General features: G+C 41.2%; 2 protein-coding genes across 4 annotated transcripts in view; both read left to right on the top strand.

Moving 5' to 3' along the window:
• Positions 1-19,316, top strand: part of LOC134677630 (dorsal-ventral patterning tolloid-like protein 1) — a 135,625-nt gene that overhangs the window by 20,735 nt on the left and 95,574 nt on the right. The window lies entirely within an intron of this gene.
• On the top strand, positions 9,414-11,221 carry LOC134677570 (uncharacterized). The gene is made up of 2 exons (XM_063536050.1): positions 9,414-10,598; positions 11,119-11,221. The coding sequence occupies exons 1-2, from the start codon at positions 9,414-9,416 to the stop codon at positions 11,197-11,199; spliced, it is 1,266 nt and encodes a 421-aa protein (XP_063392120.1). The 3' UTR covers positions 11,200-11,221.

Below are 19,316 nucleotides of genomic sequence, written 5' to 3'. Positions count from 1 at the left end.
AATATGAGCAAAAAATTAAACTGTAGGCTGTACTCCTCATACTGACCAACATTTGTTCAGCGACTTTTAAAAATAACTTGTAGTTTGATTTTTGATAGGTACGCTATAAAGTTTATTCTAAGATGAAATGTATTGCAAATTTTGTTGTGTTTAAGGCATGACAAGCAACGTCAATCACAATAATATGGCGTGGCGATGGCGCTGGCCATTGAAGATAATATTTATTTTGTATGAAAAATAGGGAATACTTCATAATTTTTAAAAGTTGTTGAACAAAAGTGTCACCGTTTGAGGAGTACAATCTATGTTTTAATTATTTGCTCGTGTTACAGGCCACAACCGGTATAAGCAGATTGAATCAAAACGAGCTTCAATAGGATCTATCTAACATACGAGTTATACGAGTAATGAAAGATTGTCAAAAGCAGCCGCGGGGCAAATAAAATACGTATGTGAAATCTGCGGTTGACTGCTCTCTTGGTTTTTACGTTTCAACATTATGTTGTGGCTGTCTTTCTTGTATTGTGTTGTAAAAATAAAAGTGATCTTATCTATATATATACGAGGGGCAAACTGAAAGTGTTTAGAATAGAAAAAGCTGAAGTAATTAGGACGTTACTCTTTATTTTAATGCGTGCTTTATCTCTTTCTGACCACGCGTACAAATTTTCATTAGGATAGGATTACCCTGAAGCGCACACAGCTCATTCTTCCAATGTCTTTTTTATATGGCGATTTTAGGTCCTCGGAGGTTTTGTATGAAATTCATGAGGTACCCATCGGGATTCAAGCTTTTTTGACACAAAATAATTTAAGCAAGATTTTTTTAACAGTGTCATATGAATACTGAGGGATATCAAAAACTACTGATATACAATTTTTTGCCAGTATTTTTTATTAACCGCCCAACTGCGCGATGTAAACTTTTGACGTCACTCTTGAATGACATGCTTCTCTATGATCATCCGTTGAATAACTAAAAAAGCGATTAAATGTGTAATTTAAAAAATAAACAGACGTACAAGAACTAGGCTTCATTATGAAACTATAACTGAAGCCTACTGTAACTCTGTTGTTGGCTGAGCCCACAATGAAAATCGTTATAAATAGTAATACGAAAAAATTCTTAGGTCGAAATTGGAATAACGCTCGACGTACAATTTCCAAATTGCCATCAATCCTGAAACACAGATAACGACCAAATTGCATATACCTCAAAAAAAGTATAAAGAGTTATATTTTCATAAATAATATGCCTCTTTTTGTTATATGATCTCTAAGTAGCCTTTTCTAAGAACTTTCAGAGTTGCCTACGTAAATGCAAGTGTCCTGACTGACTGACTGACTGATTCATCAACGCAGAGCCGAACTACAAAAGCCATAAAGTTGAAATTTGCACACCAGATTGCATTTATAATGTGTACAAGAGATAAGAAGCGATTTTGAGAAATTCAACCCCTAAGGGGGTTAAAAAGGGGATGAAAGTTTGTGTGGGGTTAAAGTATTTTATTAAGCTAGGAATTTGAAACTTCGTAAAAAGATATATTATTAAAATACAAGAAAACTAATTTCAGCGTTTTTGAAAATTCATCCCCTAAGGTGGTGAAAAAGGGGTTGAAAGTTTGTATGGATATCAAAAAAAATGTCGAGTGGTGGAGTTGAATCTTTGTATTTAGAGATATTATTAGAAGACAGGAAAAGTCATTTCAGCGTTTTGTAAAATTCATCCCCTAACAGGGTTAAAAAGGGGGTGAAAATTTTAATCCATTACAAATACTTTGAAACTTCTTAGAAAGGCATAATAGCCGATTACAAAAAAAAGTGATTGCAACGTTTTTGGAAATTCAACCCCTAAGGGGGTTAAAAAGGGGATGAAAGTTCGTCTTCGGGTGCAAATTTTATTTTAATCTAGGAACTTGAAACTTTGTAAAAAAGTATCAAATTCAAATACAAGCAAACTAATTTCAGCGTTTTAGAAAATTCATCCCCCAAGGTGGTGAAAAAGGGGTTGAAAGTTTGTATGGATATCAAAAAATTTTTCGAGCGCGGGACTTGAATCTTTGTATTTAGAGATATTATTAGAAGACAATAAAAGTAATTTCAGCGTTTTGTAAAATTCATTCCCTAACAGGGTTAAAAAGGGGATGAAAGTTTGTATGGGGTTAAAGTTTTCTTTAGAGCTAGGAATTAGAAACTTCGTAAAAAGATATATTATTAAAATACAAGAAAACTAATTTCAGCGTTTTTGAAAATTCATCCCCTAAGGTGGTGAAAAAGGGGTTGAAAGTTTGTATGGATATCAAAAAAATTTTCGAGTGGTGGAGTTGAATCTTTGTATTTAGGGATATTATTAGAAGACAGGAAAAGTAATTACAGCGTTTTGTAAAATTCATCCCCTAACAGGGTTAAAAAGGGGTTGAAAATTTTAATCCATTACAAATGCTTTGAAACTTCTTAGAAATGCATAATAGCCGATTTCAAAAAAAGTGATTGCAACGTTTTTGGAAATTCAACCCCTAAGGGGGTTAAAAAGGGGATGAAAGTTCGTCTTCGGGTGCAAATTTTATTTTAAGCTAGGAACTTGAAACTTTGTAAAAAGGTATTAAATTAAAATACAAGAAAACTAATTCAAGCATTTTTGTAAATCATCCCCCAAGGTGGTGAGAAAAAGGTTGAAAGTTTGTATGGAGATCAGATATTTTGTGAGTGCGGAACTTGAATCTTTGTATAAGGGCATATACAGGAAAAGTAATTTCAGCCAGGGACCGTTACCGGTATTCTGACTACAGGTTATTATTGAGGTATAACCGGTGTAATTTGAATTTGGGTATTTATATCACTTAAGCTCCGAATAGAGGTATTCGAATACCGGTATTCAATAGTGTTATCGGTTTAGCCAATTGACAACAAATACCACTATTTGATAGTTTACTCCTAAAGCTATTACCGGTAATAAGTAAGTCCCAATACCGGTTGTAGTAGTACCACGATTCGTTCCTTCGCTACTCGTCAAGGACATTGTCCGGCCCGCTTGTAAAGTTGTAAATACTTAAGATTCGGATCTTAGAATGCCCGTTTTCATGTTGCTGGTGAAATTAGCTGTTAGGTGATGATTTTGATGGATAAATATTTAATAGCGTTCATTTGATTCTTTTAATTGTTTTTTTATTGTTGATTTAAATGTATTTTATTATGTATGTAGTTTATAATCTCAAAGATATGAGCGCCGATTAGACGTGCGCGCCGCCGCCATAAGGAGTCCGCGCGCCGCCGCCGCCACCGGTAGTTTAAAATTCGCGCCGAATATTTTTTTATAAGACAGTATTATGCAGCGTTAAAATATGTAATAGGTTATAGTCCGATAAGAAATAGTTGAAAATTATTGCGGGCGCCACTTCCTACGAGTACGTAACTCTCACATTATTGACGTAAAATACTTACTTAAAAATGGCAATAATTACGTACTTACGGAATTTTTCTGGTTATATAATTGAATTTCTACTATTTTATGTCGCACCAACACCATACTAAGTCATTATTTGTCGTATTACAACGTAATGAACCAAATAGATAAAAAAATATTATTACGGATTTTTTTTCCTGTGCGTTCATCAAGACATCAAGAGACAGACCCGATTTCATTTAAGAAATTTCTTACGAAAATATTGATAAAATTACATGCATTATTGTATACCATTGTTCAGATGTTGCTGCATCCTACGATACCCCGCTAAGTTTGATTTAATGTTAATAAAATGACGCCAATGACTGGTAAAATTTTACCACCTACGAGCTATAAACTTTTTGGAAAAATATAAAAATAATAGGTTTTACTTTAGTTTATAAGTTGACATTATCAGTAAGTGTATTTATAATTAAAATGCAATTATTCTATATTAATTTAAAAAAAACATGATATTGACAAAAAAAAACTTCATGCATATAAAGTACTGTATATTCGGCAACGTCCAAAATACTAGACGTCTTTTCATTATGCGGCGTATCTTTTTATTTACACCGAACCTGGCAACATCCAACATATTTGTCATACCTATGTTTTTTTCGAAACTATTATAAATAGATTTTTTTCATGATTTTTCTACAATAAACAACCACATACCTAATAAGATAATAACACCCAAAAAAATGATACTAACACAGTTTTTAAGATTTTTTTTTCCCTTGTCGATTTAAGGGTTAAGCATGACTTTTCATTATACGTCTTAATATTGAAAAGTTGAAAAATTCCACGCCGCCGCCGTGGATTTTTAGGTGGCGCGCCGTTGCCCAATTATTTTCGACCGGCGCGCACGTCTAGCGCCGCCCGATAGGCATTTAGCCGGCGACGGTTCGCCGGTCAAAATTGGTTGGCGGTGGCGGCGAATCGGCGGCGTAGCCTTGAAAACTTGGTTTATGCGAAGATAATTCAAACCTTTTAATTTCAAGGATTATTTATTGAATTATGGTAGGAAAAAAGTTTTTCATGCCATGAACTGTAGATAAGCAGCACAATGAACATCTTTATATTGTGAGGTTACTGTTAATTGAATCTATCACTAATTCACTACACCTTATAAAACAAAGTCCCCCGCCGCGTCTGTCTGTAACTATATGAATGTATGTTCACGATGAACTCAAAACCTACTCAACTGATTTTCATGCGGATTTCAGCTATCAATAGAAAGATTTTTGAGGAAGCTTTAGTTTAGGTGTACAATTTGTTAAGGTTTTGTGTTATCCGTGCGAAGTCAGTGCGGGTAGCTATAGTCAAATATAATAGTTATTTAGGGTTAGTTATGTACGTATCGCCAGGAGAGGTGAATGATTACACACACTGCTCGCACAGAGTACCTACTAATCGCAAAAATAGTATGAATGAATCAATGAGTGAATGCGACTTAAACGTACGATATTAAAAGCCTATAAAAAAAACCTTCAAGAAACTTTTTTACAGTTGATATCAACTTGATATTGGTACGAAATACGGAACCCTAAAAAGAATATTAATTTCAAAATCTCACTGTCATTACATGATTTTGTTGTTGTGTGCGTGACTTCAACTATCGTGCTCATACCTTTACATGCAATTGTTGAGGATATGTTCTGGAATAGACGTAGTAGGTTAGGCTCCATATCACCTATTTCTTATTCATTGACATTGCCTGGCCACCGAATCGCTAACTACTGCCACATGTTTAGCTTAAGCATAGACAAGAGAAAGCATGCAGTCTAATATATATTAGCCAAAAAATTTATATATCCGAACTTAATATAAGGTGCTAACAAATTAGCTACCAATATTTTTACAGCTGATAATACTCGACTCCTGGAATATATTTAAGTATGAAACATTTAGGTTTTATGTTTTTTTGAGAAAATTGGAAAACAAATTTGCTACGTAAAAACACCCTGTTAATGAGATAATTAAATGAGTCCTCTTTTTAACTGGCCACTTCACGTTGATAAATGAAATGACACGTTGATGATAATGACATTTAACACAAACAATTGTTGACAAAACAGAAAGTGTTAAACATCTTGTCAGTTAAATCATAGACAAATATAGTAAGCATAGAGTGCTCACTCCGTACATCAGTTTTGGTACCAAAAAGACTATTATTTTCGTAGTTGACATTTAGCATCGAGTAGCGGGATTATCAGTACCGCTACTTGATACTAGATGTCTCAAATGTCGCGACTCACGAAAATTGTATTGAACAACTATTTACAACTAATATTAAAGCAGAAGGAGTTGAAAATAAGTTCCAGTTAATCCTTGTTTAATATTCGCTGAAAGTTGTTGAGCATTAGACATTTCGGTCGGTGCAACATCTATTGTCAAGTAGCAGTACTGATAATTCCGTTACTCGATACTAGATGTTGACTACGAAAAGAATAGTATTTTTGGTACCAAAACTGATGTATGGAGTGAGCATGAGCACTCTATGTATTTTTTCTTTATGTGGTTAAATGCACGTAATGATTATTTTTAATTATTTTTTTAATATAATTCTAATTTATTTTTTTGTTCGGTAAATAAAACAAAAATATGATATGAAAAGTTTTCTTGGTTTCTATTTAAAGTTAATTGTTTTTATATAATAAAGTACCATCTCTTAAAATATCGGTACCTAATTTGTTAGCACCTTATATAAAAGCAATAAATTCCCGATCAAACTAATCTGCATAGCATTTGCAACGACAACGTGTGAACGATGAACGATGATATTTACATCGTTAATGTCAAATTTCTATGAAAATATGACGTTTATATTATAATAACACTCCCTCACTTTGTTCTGTTCAAATCGGTGCAAAGTTAGCTTAGACAGACTCTAGTATCTAACAAGGTCACGCCGATGCCACGGCGATAGCGCAGTGTCGGCAGCGGCGACGCGAAAATTTTGGCGGCGGCGGCGGCGCGAAAATTTTGATGGCGGCGGCGGCGCGCCGGCGCGGCGCTCATATTTCATATGGAAATGTTTTCTGGGGTTAATTCTTTTCATTAATTCATTCATTAACCTCGTGCTTTGAAACGGTCGCAATTTCGAACCACTTGCTACGCTCATAAATTATGAAATATTTCGCTTGTACAGCGATCAATATTAGCATGAGGACTTACTTAACAAAAACTTTAACCTCTTGTCGCAAAGTTTTTGGTTACTCTTTGATCAAGTGCAATGAATACCGGTATTAAATACGATAACTGTTTACGCCAAGTGCAAGCACCTTTCACATGTGCCGTGTGCAATAATCGTAGGCCAATTTCCTAGAGGCTCAAGCGTAACTTAAATGGTATGTCACTACATTCATTATGGTAAAACTTCATATCGATGGATTCTATTTCCGGACCAGGACGATTCGGAGCGTTGTAGCGAACGCACGTAGGTTGCATTCCTGCCGGGTTTGAAGCTAGACTTGGCCGCAGCCATTGACCACGCCGCGTGTGTTTTCAGTATAGTTATTTTCTAAGAATAGTAGTTGTCGTGTCACGATTGTCACGCATCAGGCGTCAGTGTACGAACGAATAAGTGTAGATTAACGTAAAATATACGTGCATGTGAAACATTGAGTTTCTTTTCATCGCCACACCTACCCGAACCACCCAGGCCGGAGCGGCCAGGGTCCTCAGCGGCATCACAGCAGGCTTTGGAAGGCCTAGCTCCTACCGGACCACGCGAGGCGTCACACCGGAGCGGTGGAGGCGCTCCTCACCAGCAACGAGCACCAAAGGAAAGAGAAGTATCGGAACGCGACCACGGGAGTCCGGGCTAACCGCCTTGTGACGTAGACATTTTTTGGTGTTCCCATCAGAGGGGAGGAATTACAGCACGATATTATTGAAAGCCATCGTCATCAACGCGAGCACCGCAGCGGTACATCGCATTGGTAGCGTAATCATCGCTTCAAGTACTCATCGTGTCAGCATTATTCATTTTTGCCGTTAAATTCAGTGGAAACGGAGCCCGGTGCGGTTGGGCATAGTGCGAAAAAATCAAATCAAATCGTAATAAAAGGGAAGGCGTCGGCCGCCATTTTCTTGCGTAGGCAACGGACGGGGACCGTACAGTGCGGAGTGCGGCCATCTTTAGCATAAGGACATTTCCGGTTCGCGGCAAACGTCAGTTTGGGACATTTAGGTTAGAATTATCTGTCAACGTCAAGTGTCGCCAATAGATTAATTAGGTTATCGTCAATATAAAATCCAACTTTAAGGTAAAGCCAAAGCCACCTAACTTGTAAACTGTTAGTCGAATAGTGTCACAAATTAGTGTCTTTCATTAATCGTAAAGTAAATTCACGTCATGTCGTTAAAGTCAATCAAGGTGCAGCTGCGCACCAAGTACCAAATGTTGACCGACTATGCTGGCACGGTCACATCACGACCTGACAGCATGGCCGCGTCGGTGGCGAAGCGGCACTTTGATCTTATTTATACTGAGTACGTCAAGGCCCACGAGTCACTGCTGGCCTACGAAGGTGAGCTCGAGGAGGAGGAACGACTTCAATACCAGGAGTGCTTCAGCGAGGTTAACCGGCTGCTGATCCAGCTAGACGAGGCGTCGGCTGGAGAGGCTGGCCAGTCACACACACCCCGTGGACAGGCAGGTAAAGTCAAATTGCCCTCTGTGCAGCTGCCCACCTTCAGTGGCAACCTGCCAGAGTGGCTCTCCTTCTATGATCTCTTTATGTCGTTAGTCAATAGTAGGGACATCTCCGACGCGGAGAAACATTACTATCTTCGGTCGTCGTTGCAAGGGGAGGCGCTGTCCATTATACAGCACCTTCCGATGGACGGACCCAACTACGCGGTAGCTTTACAGTTATTGCGGGCTCGGTATCAGAATAACAGGCTGCTGTTGGATACATTCATTAGCCGAATCATGAACCTGCCTTCAGTGGCGCACTGGAGTGCAGGGTCACGCTCAGCTTTCTATGACCCGCTCCGGGAGTCAGTCCAGGCGCTTGAGAAGCTCAAGCAGCCAATCACGGAGTGGTCATACTTATTGGTTTTTATAATTTTGCAGAAACTACCGAACAGAATCAAGACCTTATACGAGGAGAGGTACGGTGGCAATCCGGAGGTGTTGCCCACTCTCACGCAGCTACTGGCGCTGTTGGAGGAGCAGTGCCGGGTTCAGCAAGCGGTCTCGCCAGCAGCGGTGGAGCAACCAACTGCGCAGCGTGGTTCCGCACCTGCACGAGGAAGAGCGGGGCCGTCGGGTCAAGCTACCAGGAAACCGGGACCGCCAGCGAGGGTCTTCGCCATCGAACAAGAGACCAATCAGGTGAATTCACCCCCTGTTCTTTGCTCATACTGCTCGAGTGACCAGCACAGCTTGTACAAATGCCCGAAGTTCCTTAACCTGGCGATTTCGGAGCGGAAGACCTGGGCTAGGAAGTCAGGCGCATGCTTCAGATGCCTGCGCAGTCACTATGCACGCGAGTGCATGCAGCGCAACTGGTGCGCACAGTGTGAGTCGTCCGCACACAACTCACTGCTGTGCGATGGTGGTGCAGCGGGGAGAGCCCCACCCATGGCAGTTGAAGCAGCTGTCCATCGGGTAAGGGTCATGCCGCTTGCCACGCCAAGCACGTCGAGAGCAGTCACGCTGCCGGAGCGGTGGCCGTCTCCCCAGCGACGGACTACATCTCCGCCGAGGGCTGCGAAGCCGCAGTCTCCCAAGCCGTCAGTACCAGACCAACCCCAAAGGAGGGAGACAGGGTCACCTCATAGTGCGCTTCAGCCGGCTCAGCTGATTCCCACCGGTCATATACCGAGGGCTAAGGTAGGCGCGCGTGTTCAAGCGGCGCAGCAGTCATTCCACTCATTGCGCTTCGGGACTCGGAGCAGTCCTGAGCCTGAACAATGAGATCAGGCCACTGTTGGTGCACCGGAGGAAAGACTACGAATGGCGCCAATTCGTGTCTCTCCTACAGCTGTGATCATGGTCAGATCAGGCAATGGGTCTTATGTTAAAGCTAGGGCTTTGCTTGACTCGGGAGCGGGGTGCTCCGTAGTGAAGAAATCATTTGTAGAAAGATTCAAAGTACACCAACAGTTTACTGGGAATAATATTTTTGGAGTAGGTGACATAAAGGTAAATGTGCCAGGCACGATTGCTAAGCTTGTATTCAAACCACGCGGGAAAACAGTGCCTATCATCAGTGTAGTAGCTACAGTCATGTACAGGGTTACGGGAAACATACCTTATTATGATACTGAGATCAGGACTCATTTGGATTCATCAAAACTTGAATTAGCTGACCCTGCCTTGGATAAATCGCAGGATGTGGACATCATTCTAGGAACGGATGTGCTCAATTATATATACACTGGTTCAAAGATACTCACTAACATTCCAGGTGTTGAGGCGTACGGCACCTGCTTCGGTCACGTGCTGATGGGGGCAACTTGGAATTACCCATCATCATTAACAACACCGACCGCCGGGACATCAGTAGAGGACTACGGCATCCATGCTACTCGGCTCGAGGACGTCCTAGAAAGGTTTTGGAGAGTGGAGCAGCCCCCCGAGGAGCGGCCGCAACACCCAGAACACCTCGAATGTGAAAGGTTGTATACCTCCACTACTCAACGTTTAGATAATGGCCAATTCATGGTGCGGTTGCCGCTGCGGGCAGACCGACCCAAGCTGGGCGAGTCTAGGGCTCTAGCCATGCGTAGACTGATTTCGTTGGAGGCCAGGCTGGCCAAAAATCCAGTATTTGCTGAAAAATATAAGGAATTCATGAGGGACTATGAGGCACTTGGTCATATGTCCAAATCAGACTTTAATTTCGAGAGCGAACACTATGTAATACCCCACCACGGAATTTTCAAAAAGGGATCCGAAAAGATCCGCGTCGTATATAACGCTGCAGCTAACTCAAGCACCGGAGTATCGCTCAATCAATGCCTTCACTCAGGCAAACCGCTTCAAAATGATATCACTCAAATATTGTTAAATTTCAGACGTCATCAAGTTGTCTTCACGACCGACATCAGAATGATGTTCCGGCAAACGTGGATACACCCCAGCGATAGGCGCTATCAGCTGATTCTGTGGCGCGAGGATCCGTCGCAGGATGTACAGGTATATGAGTTAAATACCAATACATACGGACTACGCTCCAGTCCTTTCATCGCGATAAGGACCTTACTTCGATTAGCTGATGACTGGGAAGCCCAGCATCCAGACTCACCGGCTGCTCATATCATGCGCAGAGATGTATATGTTGACGACATCCTCACTGGGGCTGATTCACTCACCGAGGCCCAAGAACTCAAATCAGAACTCATAGAACTCATGCGGAGCGCTGGATATGAGTTACGCAAATGGTCGTCTAACCGCAGAGAATTATTACAGGATCTTCCGCAGGAGCATTGTGAGATGCCTCGTCAGTTTGACACTGACGACAAGAGTTTCATAAAGGTATTAGGGATACAGTGGAACCCCATGTCAGATTCCATGTCGTATCAACTCAACATACCGTTGGGCCAACCAACGACGAAACGTAGCATATTGAGTACCATAGCTAGACTGTATGACCCGTGTGGCTATTGCGCACCAATCATATTTAGATTCAAACTGTTTTTACAATCACTGTTCACAGATGGATTACAGTGGGATGAGCCACTGTCCCATACTCAAGACCTTCAATGGAATGAACTCATTCAAGATCTACATCACTTGAGTCAGCTACAGATTCCGCGGTGCGTCACTCTGCCCGGTGCGGTGTCACACTCCCTCCACGGCTTTGGAGATGCGTCGGAGCTCGGCTACGGAGCCTGCGTGTACCTCCGGACTGAGGACGCGTCAGGGAATGTACTAGTACGGTTAGTGATAGCTAAGACTCGCGTAGCGTCAAGGAGAGTCAAACAAACCATTCCGAAGAGCGAGTTAAATGCAGCTCACCTGGTTTATAAGTTATTAAACCACGTCGCAGCGGCATACGAGGAATCAGTTCAGATTGACCGCATAAATGCTTGGTCAGATTCCAGAATTGTGCTATGTTGGTTGAACACAAAGCCTCATGTGCTACAGACTTTTGAAGGTAACCGTGTTCAAGATATTCAACAGTCAACCCGACCTATGACATGGAGGTATGTCAGATCGGAGTCGAACCCTGCCGATGTCGCATCGCGGGGGGCTACGGCGAAGGACCTCATCGGGTTTCATCTTTGGTGGAACCCAGAATGGTTAATGACGAATGAGTCACAGTGGCCGACGATGCCGGTCACCATGTCACCAGATTTACCCGGATTCAAACAGTTACATCACATTACGCCGGCCGAGAAGTCATGGGAGGAGTTTCTGTTATCACGAGTCAGTTCGTTCAACAAGCTTATCAATGTGACGTCATACGTATTGCGATTTTGTAAGAACGTTCGTTTGCCGAAAGCGCAACGGAACGTTCGCCCTACGCTAACGATCGACGAAAATCGTGAGGCAATGAACCACTGGATTAAGTACGTTCAACTGGATGCTTACAGAGATGAAATCGTGTTATTGAAAGGAGGCAAGATTGTTTGCAAGTCACTTCAAAAACTCAGCGTTTTCGTAGATGAGAATCACTTCATTCGCGTCGGAGGGCGACTGCGGCATTCATGCTTACGTTACGATGCTAAGCACCCATACCTTCTACCTAAAGACCATAAATGGACTCAAATGTTGATGCAGCATTATCACCGTACCTATTGTCACGCTTCAACGAGCGCACTCATCAATATACTCCGGCAACGTTACTGGATCCCGTCGGCGCGACGTGTGGTATCCCGCGTAATCAATAGCTGTATGTCGTGTTTCAGATTCAACGCTTCAACGCAGGCCCCGTTTATGGCAGATTTGCCAGCGGACCGAGTCACGGCGGCTCGTGCCTTTTCAGGAGTAGCAACCGATTTTGCCGGTCCCTACTGGGTCAAAAGTAGTCACCTCAGAAATGCTAAATCACTCAAAGCTTATCTGTGTGTTTTCGTATGTTTAGGAACGAAAGCCGTACATCTTGAACTCGTCTCGTCGCTGAGCACCGAGGCCTTCATTGCGGCGTTCACACGGTTTGTCAGTCGACGAGGGCTGCCCGCCTTAGTCAGGAGCGATCAAGGTACAAATTTCAAAGGTGCTAGCTCATACCTCAAGGAGGTTAGTCAGTTCTTACTTGACAACGAAATTGTCCTCCAGGAGGAATTTCGTCGCCAAGGTGTCCGCTGGGAGTTCAATCCTCCTGGTGCCCCTCACATGTCAGGCTTGGTAGAAGCCGCAGTCAAGAGTAGTAAGAACCTACTCAAGCGTGAGTTAGGGGACCGCATACTGACCTTCGAGGGTCTTTCAACCGTATTTACCAAAGTAGAATCGGTGCTTAACTCACGGCCTCTGGTTCCTTTATCCGAGGACCCATGTGACTTGGAAGTACTCACTCCGGGCCACTTTCTTATAGGGCAACCATTGCTATCGGTACCTGAGTACCCGTGGAAAGACACTAATGTAGCATGTTTATCACATTTCCAGTCTTTACAAAAGATTTCACAAAACTTTTGGGCTAAATGGCATATTACTTACCTTAATAATTTGCAAACCAGACTCAAATGGTACAATCATGTTCCTAACATGGCTTTAAATGATTTAGTATTAATCAAGGATGAAACTGCACCCCCTCTCCACTGGCGTAGAGGTAGAGTGATTCAATTATTTAAAGGTGCAGATGATATTGTACGATCAGTTAAATTAAAAACTCAGGGCGGCGACTTAATCCGGCCCGTTGTCAAATTGTGTAAATTACCAGTAGAGTGTACTTAACTGTATTAATTTATAAGTTATGTTTTGGTATTGTCACATGTTAACAACTTATGGTACCTACTGTTTAAATTGAATTTATTTATATCAAGATGACTCACTGATTTCTAATTGCAACTGTACTAGGTACTGTTTCTTTATAAGTATTTAGTTGGTTACTTGTTCTTTCATGTCACCACTTTGCTGTGGTCAATGTTTGATAGTGCTGTAAGTTAGACTAGCTAATCCATTGTGCTTCAAGGTATCAGCTCAACTCTGGCCTCCCCCCCGCAGGAATGTTTACGCCAAGTGCAAGCACCTTTCACATGTGCCGTGTGCAATAATCGTAGGCCAATTTCCTAGAGGCTCAAGCGTAACTTAAATGGTATGTCACTACATTCATTATGGTAAAACTTCATATCGATGGATTCTATTTCCGGACCAGGACGATTCGGAGCGTTGTAGCGAACGCACGTAGGTTGCATTCCTGCCGGGTTTGAAGCTAGACTTGGCCGCAGCCATTGACCACGCCGCGTGTGTTTTCAGTATAGTTATTTTCTAAGAATAGTAGTTGTCGTGTCACGATTGTCACGCATCAGGCGTCAGTGTACGAACGAATAAGTGTAGATTAACGTAAAATATACGTGCATGTGAAACATTGAGTTTCTTTTCATCGCCACACCTACCCGAACCACCCAGGCCGGAGCGGCCAGGGTCCTCAGCGGCATCACAGCAGGCTTTGGAAGGCCTAGCTCCTACCGGACCACGCGAGGCGTCACACCGGAGCGGTGGAGGCGCTCCTCACCAGCAACGAGCACCAAAGGAAAGAGAAGTATCGGAACGCGACCACGGGAGTCCGGGCTAACCGCCTTGTGACGTAGACAATAACCATTACCGGTATACTGAATACCTGTTATTATTGAGGTATTAATGAATACCGGTATTTCATTATGTCAATTAGTGTAGTTTAGCGATAAAGACAAAAACGGAATGACAGCAATACCTCTAATTCGAATATAGGTATAACATTTTAACCGGTATTCGTTTGACAGTTTATATACAGGTATTTAATAAAACCGGTTATACGGTCCCTGATTTCAGCAACCAACATCAAAATTCACTTGACTTAAAACTTCATACAACTTGCTAAAAAAGAAAAGTACTTAATTTCAACATTGCTTGGATATGAAAATTATAGGTACTAAAGATGTAAAATGTTGAAGATAAAGATTCCACGCGGACGAAGTCGCGGGCAACAGCTAGTTCAAAATAAGGAAAACTTCGTTTGATTTGTGTTCGCATTTGCTGACAGAGGTAAGACGAAATTAGCGCAACCCGATACCAAACCACAAAGTGAATTGTCGGGTTAAGGTTAGCAGATTATTAAATGTCAACATAAGAACAAGTGGTATCGTTTTGGGTCGTCCCATTCGTTTTTCGTCAAGTTCTTAAATTAGTCCTATTCTGCTTTCGTCATTCATTCTACATTGAAAGCCACCGACGATTGTGACGAATGTAGAATGAGTGACGAAAGCAGAATAGGACGACTCAAGACGATACCGAACAAGTAACTTATCTTTGATGGCTGCACTGGAGTCTCGTTCATAATATGCAATCGTTTTTGGCACTGCCGCTTGCCAAATGCCAATTAGGACTGGGTAGTTGAAAGTTTTGTCGCAATAATTTGAGTAGACAAACACAATGAATTTACTTGATGAAGGCAGAAAGTCCGATTAATATCTCTAATAATAAATTAAAATAAAACGCAGGGAGCTTGGTGCGTGCGTGCAGGTGGATGGGTGGGGACAGGATTCTCTGCGTCTGGCTTGCCTTAGCCGGCTGCCCAGAGTGGAGTCGCAAGAGCTGCGAACGTATGTAAATGACGAGTTGGCTATGTTTAAAGTCCTGTGACACCTCTCCGCCCTCACCAGTGTTGCCCTTGAGCCATCCTAGATGTCGCTTTTAGCTTAGTTCATTTTAGATTCCGTCAACTCTCTTGGGAGTTGTCCTCGCACCCTGGCGGGTGCTGCCTCTGCGTTCGTCCCATGACACTGATGAGGTTCCCGTCCGTTAAAACAGTAGGTACCGACAGGGTGCAATAAAATGATATACCTAGATTATTTTACAAATTAAAGTTAGTCCATAATGAAGAACTACTCGTACTTACTATTTTTGCTACAACAAGGTGAACATTTCCGAGCATATTGGAGAAAATGATTATTATTGTTTGTATTTATGTTGTTCGGTGAACTGGTGTTTTGTTATCAGTTCGCACTCCGCAGTCGAGGAGTAAGCACATTTGTCAGTGCTTGCTTGCCCGAGGAATTAAATTACTGCACTTTACTAGCGAGTTGGTTTGCGTTTGCGTGTAGCTCGAAGACGGAATGTTACAGCCTGTCGGCTCCAACTTTGGTAAAAGATAGGTACCTCCTTATGGTTTTATACTTTATTTTTATTTATGTACTTGTTTACGCTTGCAAGCAAACAAACGAGATACCTATTTCTAGTTCACACATAGTTAACGTTGTTTTTGATGTCAATGACCTTTAATACACTTGTTAATAGTTTGTGAAACTGCGGCTACGGGCAGCAGCGGAACCGTCCGCAAATACCACGGGGACAGGAAATTAAACAAACTTCTTTTAGAGCTAGTTTACCTACTTTGTGGTTCAGGTTTTTCTTTCGAGTTTCAAAGTTACGACATAGAAAACAGTTAACTTGTAATGGGATGTTTAATCAATGCGAACTTGCTTTACAAAAAAGTAGATTTCTATCAAAAGGGTCAAGATAAAATCATATTTGTAGTACAAAATCTAGTAGGCCAATGGCTGTAAAATTGTATCTTGTATGATTATTATATTTATGCTCTTTCATTTACGTTTGAGGTAAATGTCGGGAAGACCGTCTATTAGGAAAGCCAGTTTACAAGTTCTTTAACCCATAAATGCATAGTGTTGTCAAATGTCTACAGACCATTAGACAGCTTGTACCAAACGTCAAGTAATAGGGTGATGGTTTAAGGGTTAAATTTACGCAATATTTTTAATTTATAAAAATTACATTCGTTTTAAGACGAAAAGTCAGCAAACTTGGAAAAATCCACAAGTTGATAACTTTTAGTATGTGATTTTGAACGGTTTTTTCGGGGTATGTAAATATTTTATTTTTAAAACTTTATCATAGGTAGATCACAAATAGTGTAATGTACTTACCTTTCTAATGGTAGTAAAAAAAATCATTTATATGTATATTAAGTACCTACTGAAAATAACACACTTACATACTTAAATATGATTTAGCCAATTCAACTTCTAACACCGTTTTCGCAGTGAAAATGGAAGTTATATTTTTTTTACTATTTTTCCTAGAATCGGCAAACAATTTTGTGATACATATATAAATTTCGGGCAAAAAGAAAAAATCATGCATTTAAGGGTTAATTGCTTCTAATTCTTGCGTTTGTACACATGACATGCTCCACTTACAGGAGGTCGATAGAGCAGTAGGAGCAAAGCTCTTCCTTTTTGACTCTGTCTCAGTGAAGTATGTATATAAATACCCCCTTCTTTTCCTATGTCAGCCTTCCTTACCCATAAATTATACCGACGCCGGCCTTCTCCACCTTATTAATATTTTTCGAGCATGTTTATTTATAAAAACTCAATCTAATTTAAAGCTGAGTTTTCGAGTGTTATTTGCCGTTGCCGTTGTGGGCGTGGTGTGCCAGTTAACACACATAAGTGAGAAACTCCATTAACTCACTTACGTCAAAAGTTAATATTATGGGTAATGTTTTAATTAAATTCACCTCCTGAGCCTACCCTGCGAACGCTTTCCAATTTTCCCTTTCACATTAGGTACCCATACTCGGGAAACTTCCTGGATTGAATTTTATGCCCTTTCAAACTAGAATAGGGCTTGGGTCTTTCGTATTGAAGTTCATTACGAACGTCGAACATCGTGCATTATTAATTTATTAAAATGCGTTTACGTTTAGGTACTTTAAGATTGATAAATGGTTTTTGCTCTCGATTTTCTACTTTGTCATAAAAATCATAAATTGTATGATAGTGGACAGACAGTATGTTTTAAATATTGGCTTCTTCTCTGAAGATCTTTTTTGCCTTAAGTTAATAGTAAATTAAGGTTAATATTAACGTAATTAATGCTAATTAATAATTAGGGTTCAAATTGTTCATACCGATTCCGTTAACACCACTCCGCTACACCAAAAATGCTGTAAAAGTTACGATCATTGATGATTAGGTATCGGCATTATACTGGAATACTGAAGCATTGTTGAAATGTTTCATTGTTAACTTATTACAATTTAACTGTAGGCACGTCTTATGACTTATGAGTTTTGTGCAACGGAATGAATACATAGATTTTGTGACTTATTGTTAGTGACACTTGTGATGGCGATACATTTGTTCCGGGTTGGGTTCCTTTTTATTTGTCTGTTAAATGATATATAGGGACGCAAATATTTGCGTCGAAAATGGGTCGCTCATAAAAGGACCCTAAAAGTAGGGGCTGAAAGTGAACGAACTTGCGAGTGTCGCGGTCCATTTTATGAATATTAGAGCGCGCTGCGGATCGCCGGTGAATATTTCACACACGCCGCCTGCAGCGCAGAATAGATAATACTACCTACTTACTTTTGGTAGTATGTTTACTCTAACGCTACGTCTTACGTAGGCGAACAACGCGCGAACGCGGCGCGGCGCGGCGCGGCGAAAGCGGCCGCCGCCGCGCCGCGCCGCGCCGCGCCGCCTGACATTCGCGTGCAAATCGCGCCGCACCGCGTTCGCAACGAGATCGCTTACGTAGGACACTTCTATGGGCATCAAAGGATTGATTTCGCCGCGCCGCGCCGCGCCGCGTTCGCGCGTTGTTCGCCTACGTAAGACGTAGCGTAACAATTCGTATAAAGACCGAAACGCATATGAATATGAATATTATAAATAAAATGATCTAGCTCTCAGCTTTTGCGAGTCCTTTTTACTTCATGTATCCCTAAACCTGAATTAACACAGCGTGGAAATGAGACACCTTTTCTGTCCGCTACCGCAAATGCATTTTTAGCGGTCCTTTGGAACATGCTGACATGAAGCTTGAGTTTCCTAGTTAAGTTCCTTTACTTAACAAGATCGATCCCACACCGATCGATCGATCCGACAAATGATCCCATAAGTGTTCCCTGAACAAAGTTTTGTACGGAACACTAAAAATTACAAAACGTTTAATGGTCCATTCTATCATTAAAATTGGAGCGGCGAATTGATAGGATATGTAATACCGGGGTTCGATTCAAAACAGGACGAACCAGTCAGCATTTCCTTAATCGCATTTCAATCGCCCTTATATTATCTAATTTCATTTATTGATTCCAGTGTAACAGTTGCACACATTTTACTTTACCTTTTATTTTACCTTTAAAAAGCGGCTGCTCACGTCACGAACTAATCTTATACTGACCCATAAAACAAACCTCTATTTGAGGATACTGTATAGGTACTCAACTCAAAGCACCGCAGCTTCTCGCGAGCCGCAGAAAGTGTTGTCAACTCGGATTTTGAAAACATGCTAGACTAATGTCTAGATTATGCCAAAATTATGCCAATGTCTTTTGAAATATGCTAAAAAAAATGCAAAAATGTCAACTTGTAATTAGATACTTAAAACACATACATTTTTTAAATTTGCCGCCTTTTTCTGCTGACAAGATCTGCTTGACCAACTTTATATAGTCCGTCGACGTCCATCCGTCCACAAAAGTCAAAATTCATATGAAAATATGAACCACATAAGGCGATGGCGCATATTGTTGCTGCCAAGTTGGTGCAAACTTGGCTTAGACTAAATTATGCAAAAAAATATGCCAGATGCTAAATGGAAAATTTAGGTGCCAAAGCAAGTGAAAATATGCCAGATCTGGCATCAATTATGCCAAGTTGGCAACACTGGCCGCAGATAGCATCAGAATAATGTCCTTGACTCGCGCGGTCACGTAACGTCGACTCGATAAGGGCGTCTTTG

This window comes from Cydia fagiglandana, chromosome 2, assembly GCF_963556715.1.
Source record: "Cydia fagiglandana chromosome 2, ilCydFagi1.1, whole genome shotgun sequence".
NCBI lineage: Eukaryota > Metazoa > Arthropoda > Insecta > Lepidoptera > Tortricidae > Cydia > Cydia fagiglandana.
The sequence above is the reverse complement of the archived record's forward strand: the minus strand, read 5'-3'. Positions and strand labels throughout refer to the sequence as shown.

Bases quoted from the DNA above. Each gene is read 5' to 3' on its own strand.
- LOC134677570 (XM_063536050.1), top strand. From the start codon at position 9,414: ATGGCGCCAATTCGTGTCTCTCCTACAGCTGTGATCATGGTCAGATCA. The intron at 10,599-11,118 runs GTATATGAGTTA...CACTGTTCACAG, and splicing joins ATCCGTCGCAGGATGTACAG to ATGGATTACAGTGGGATGAG.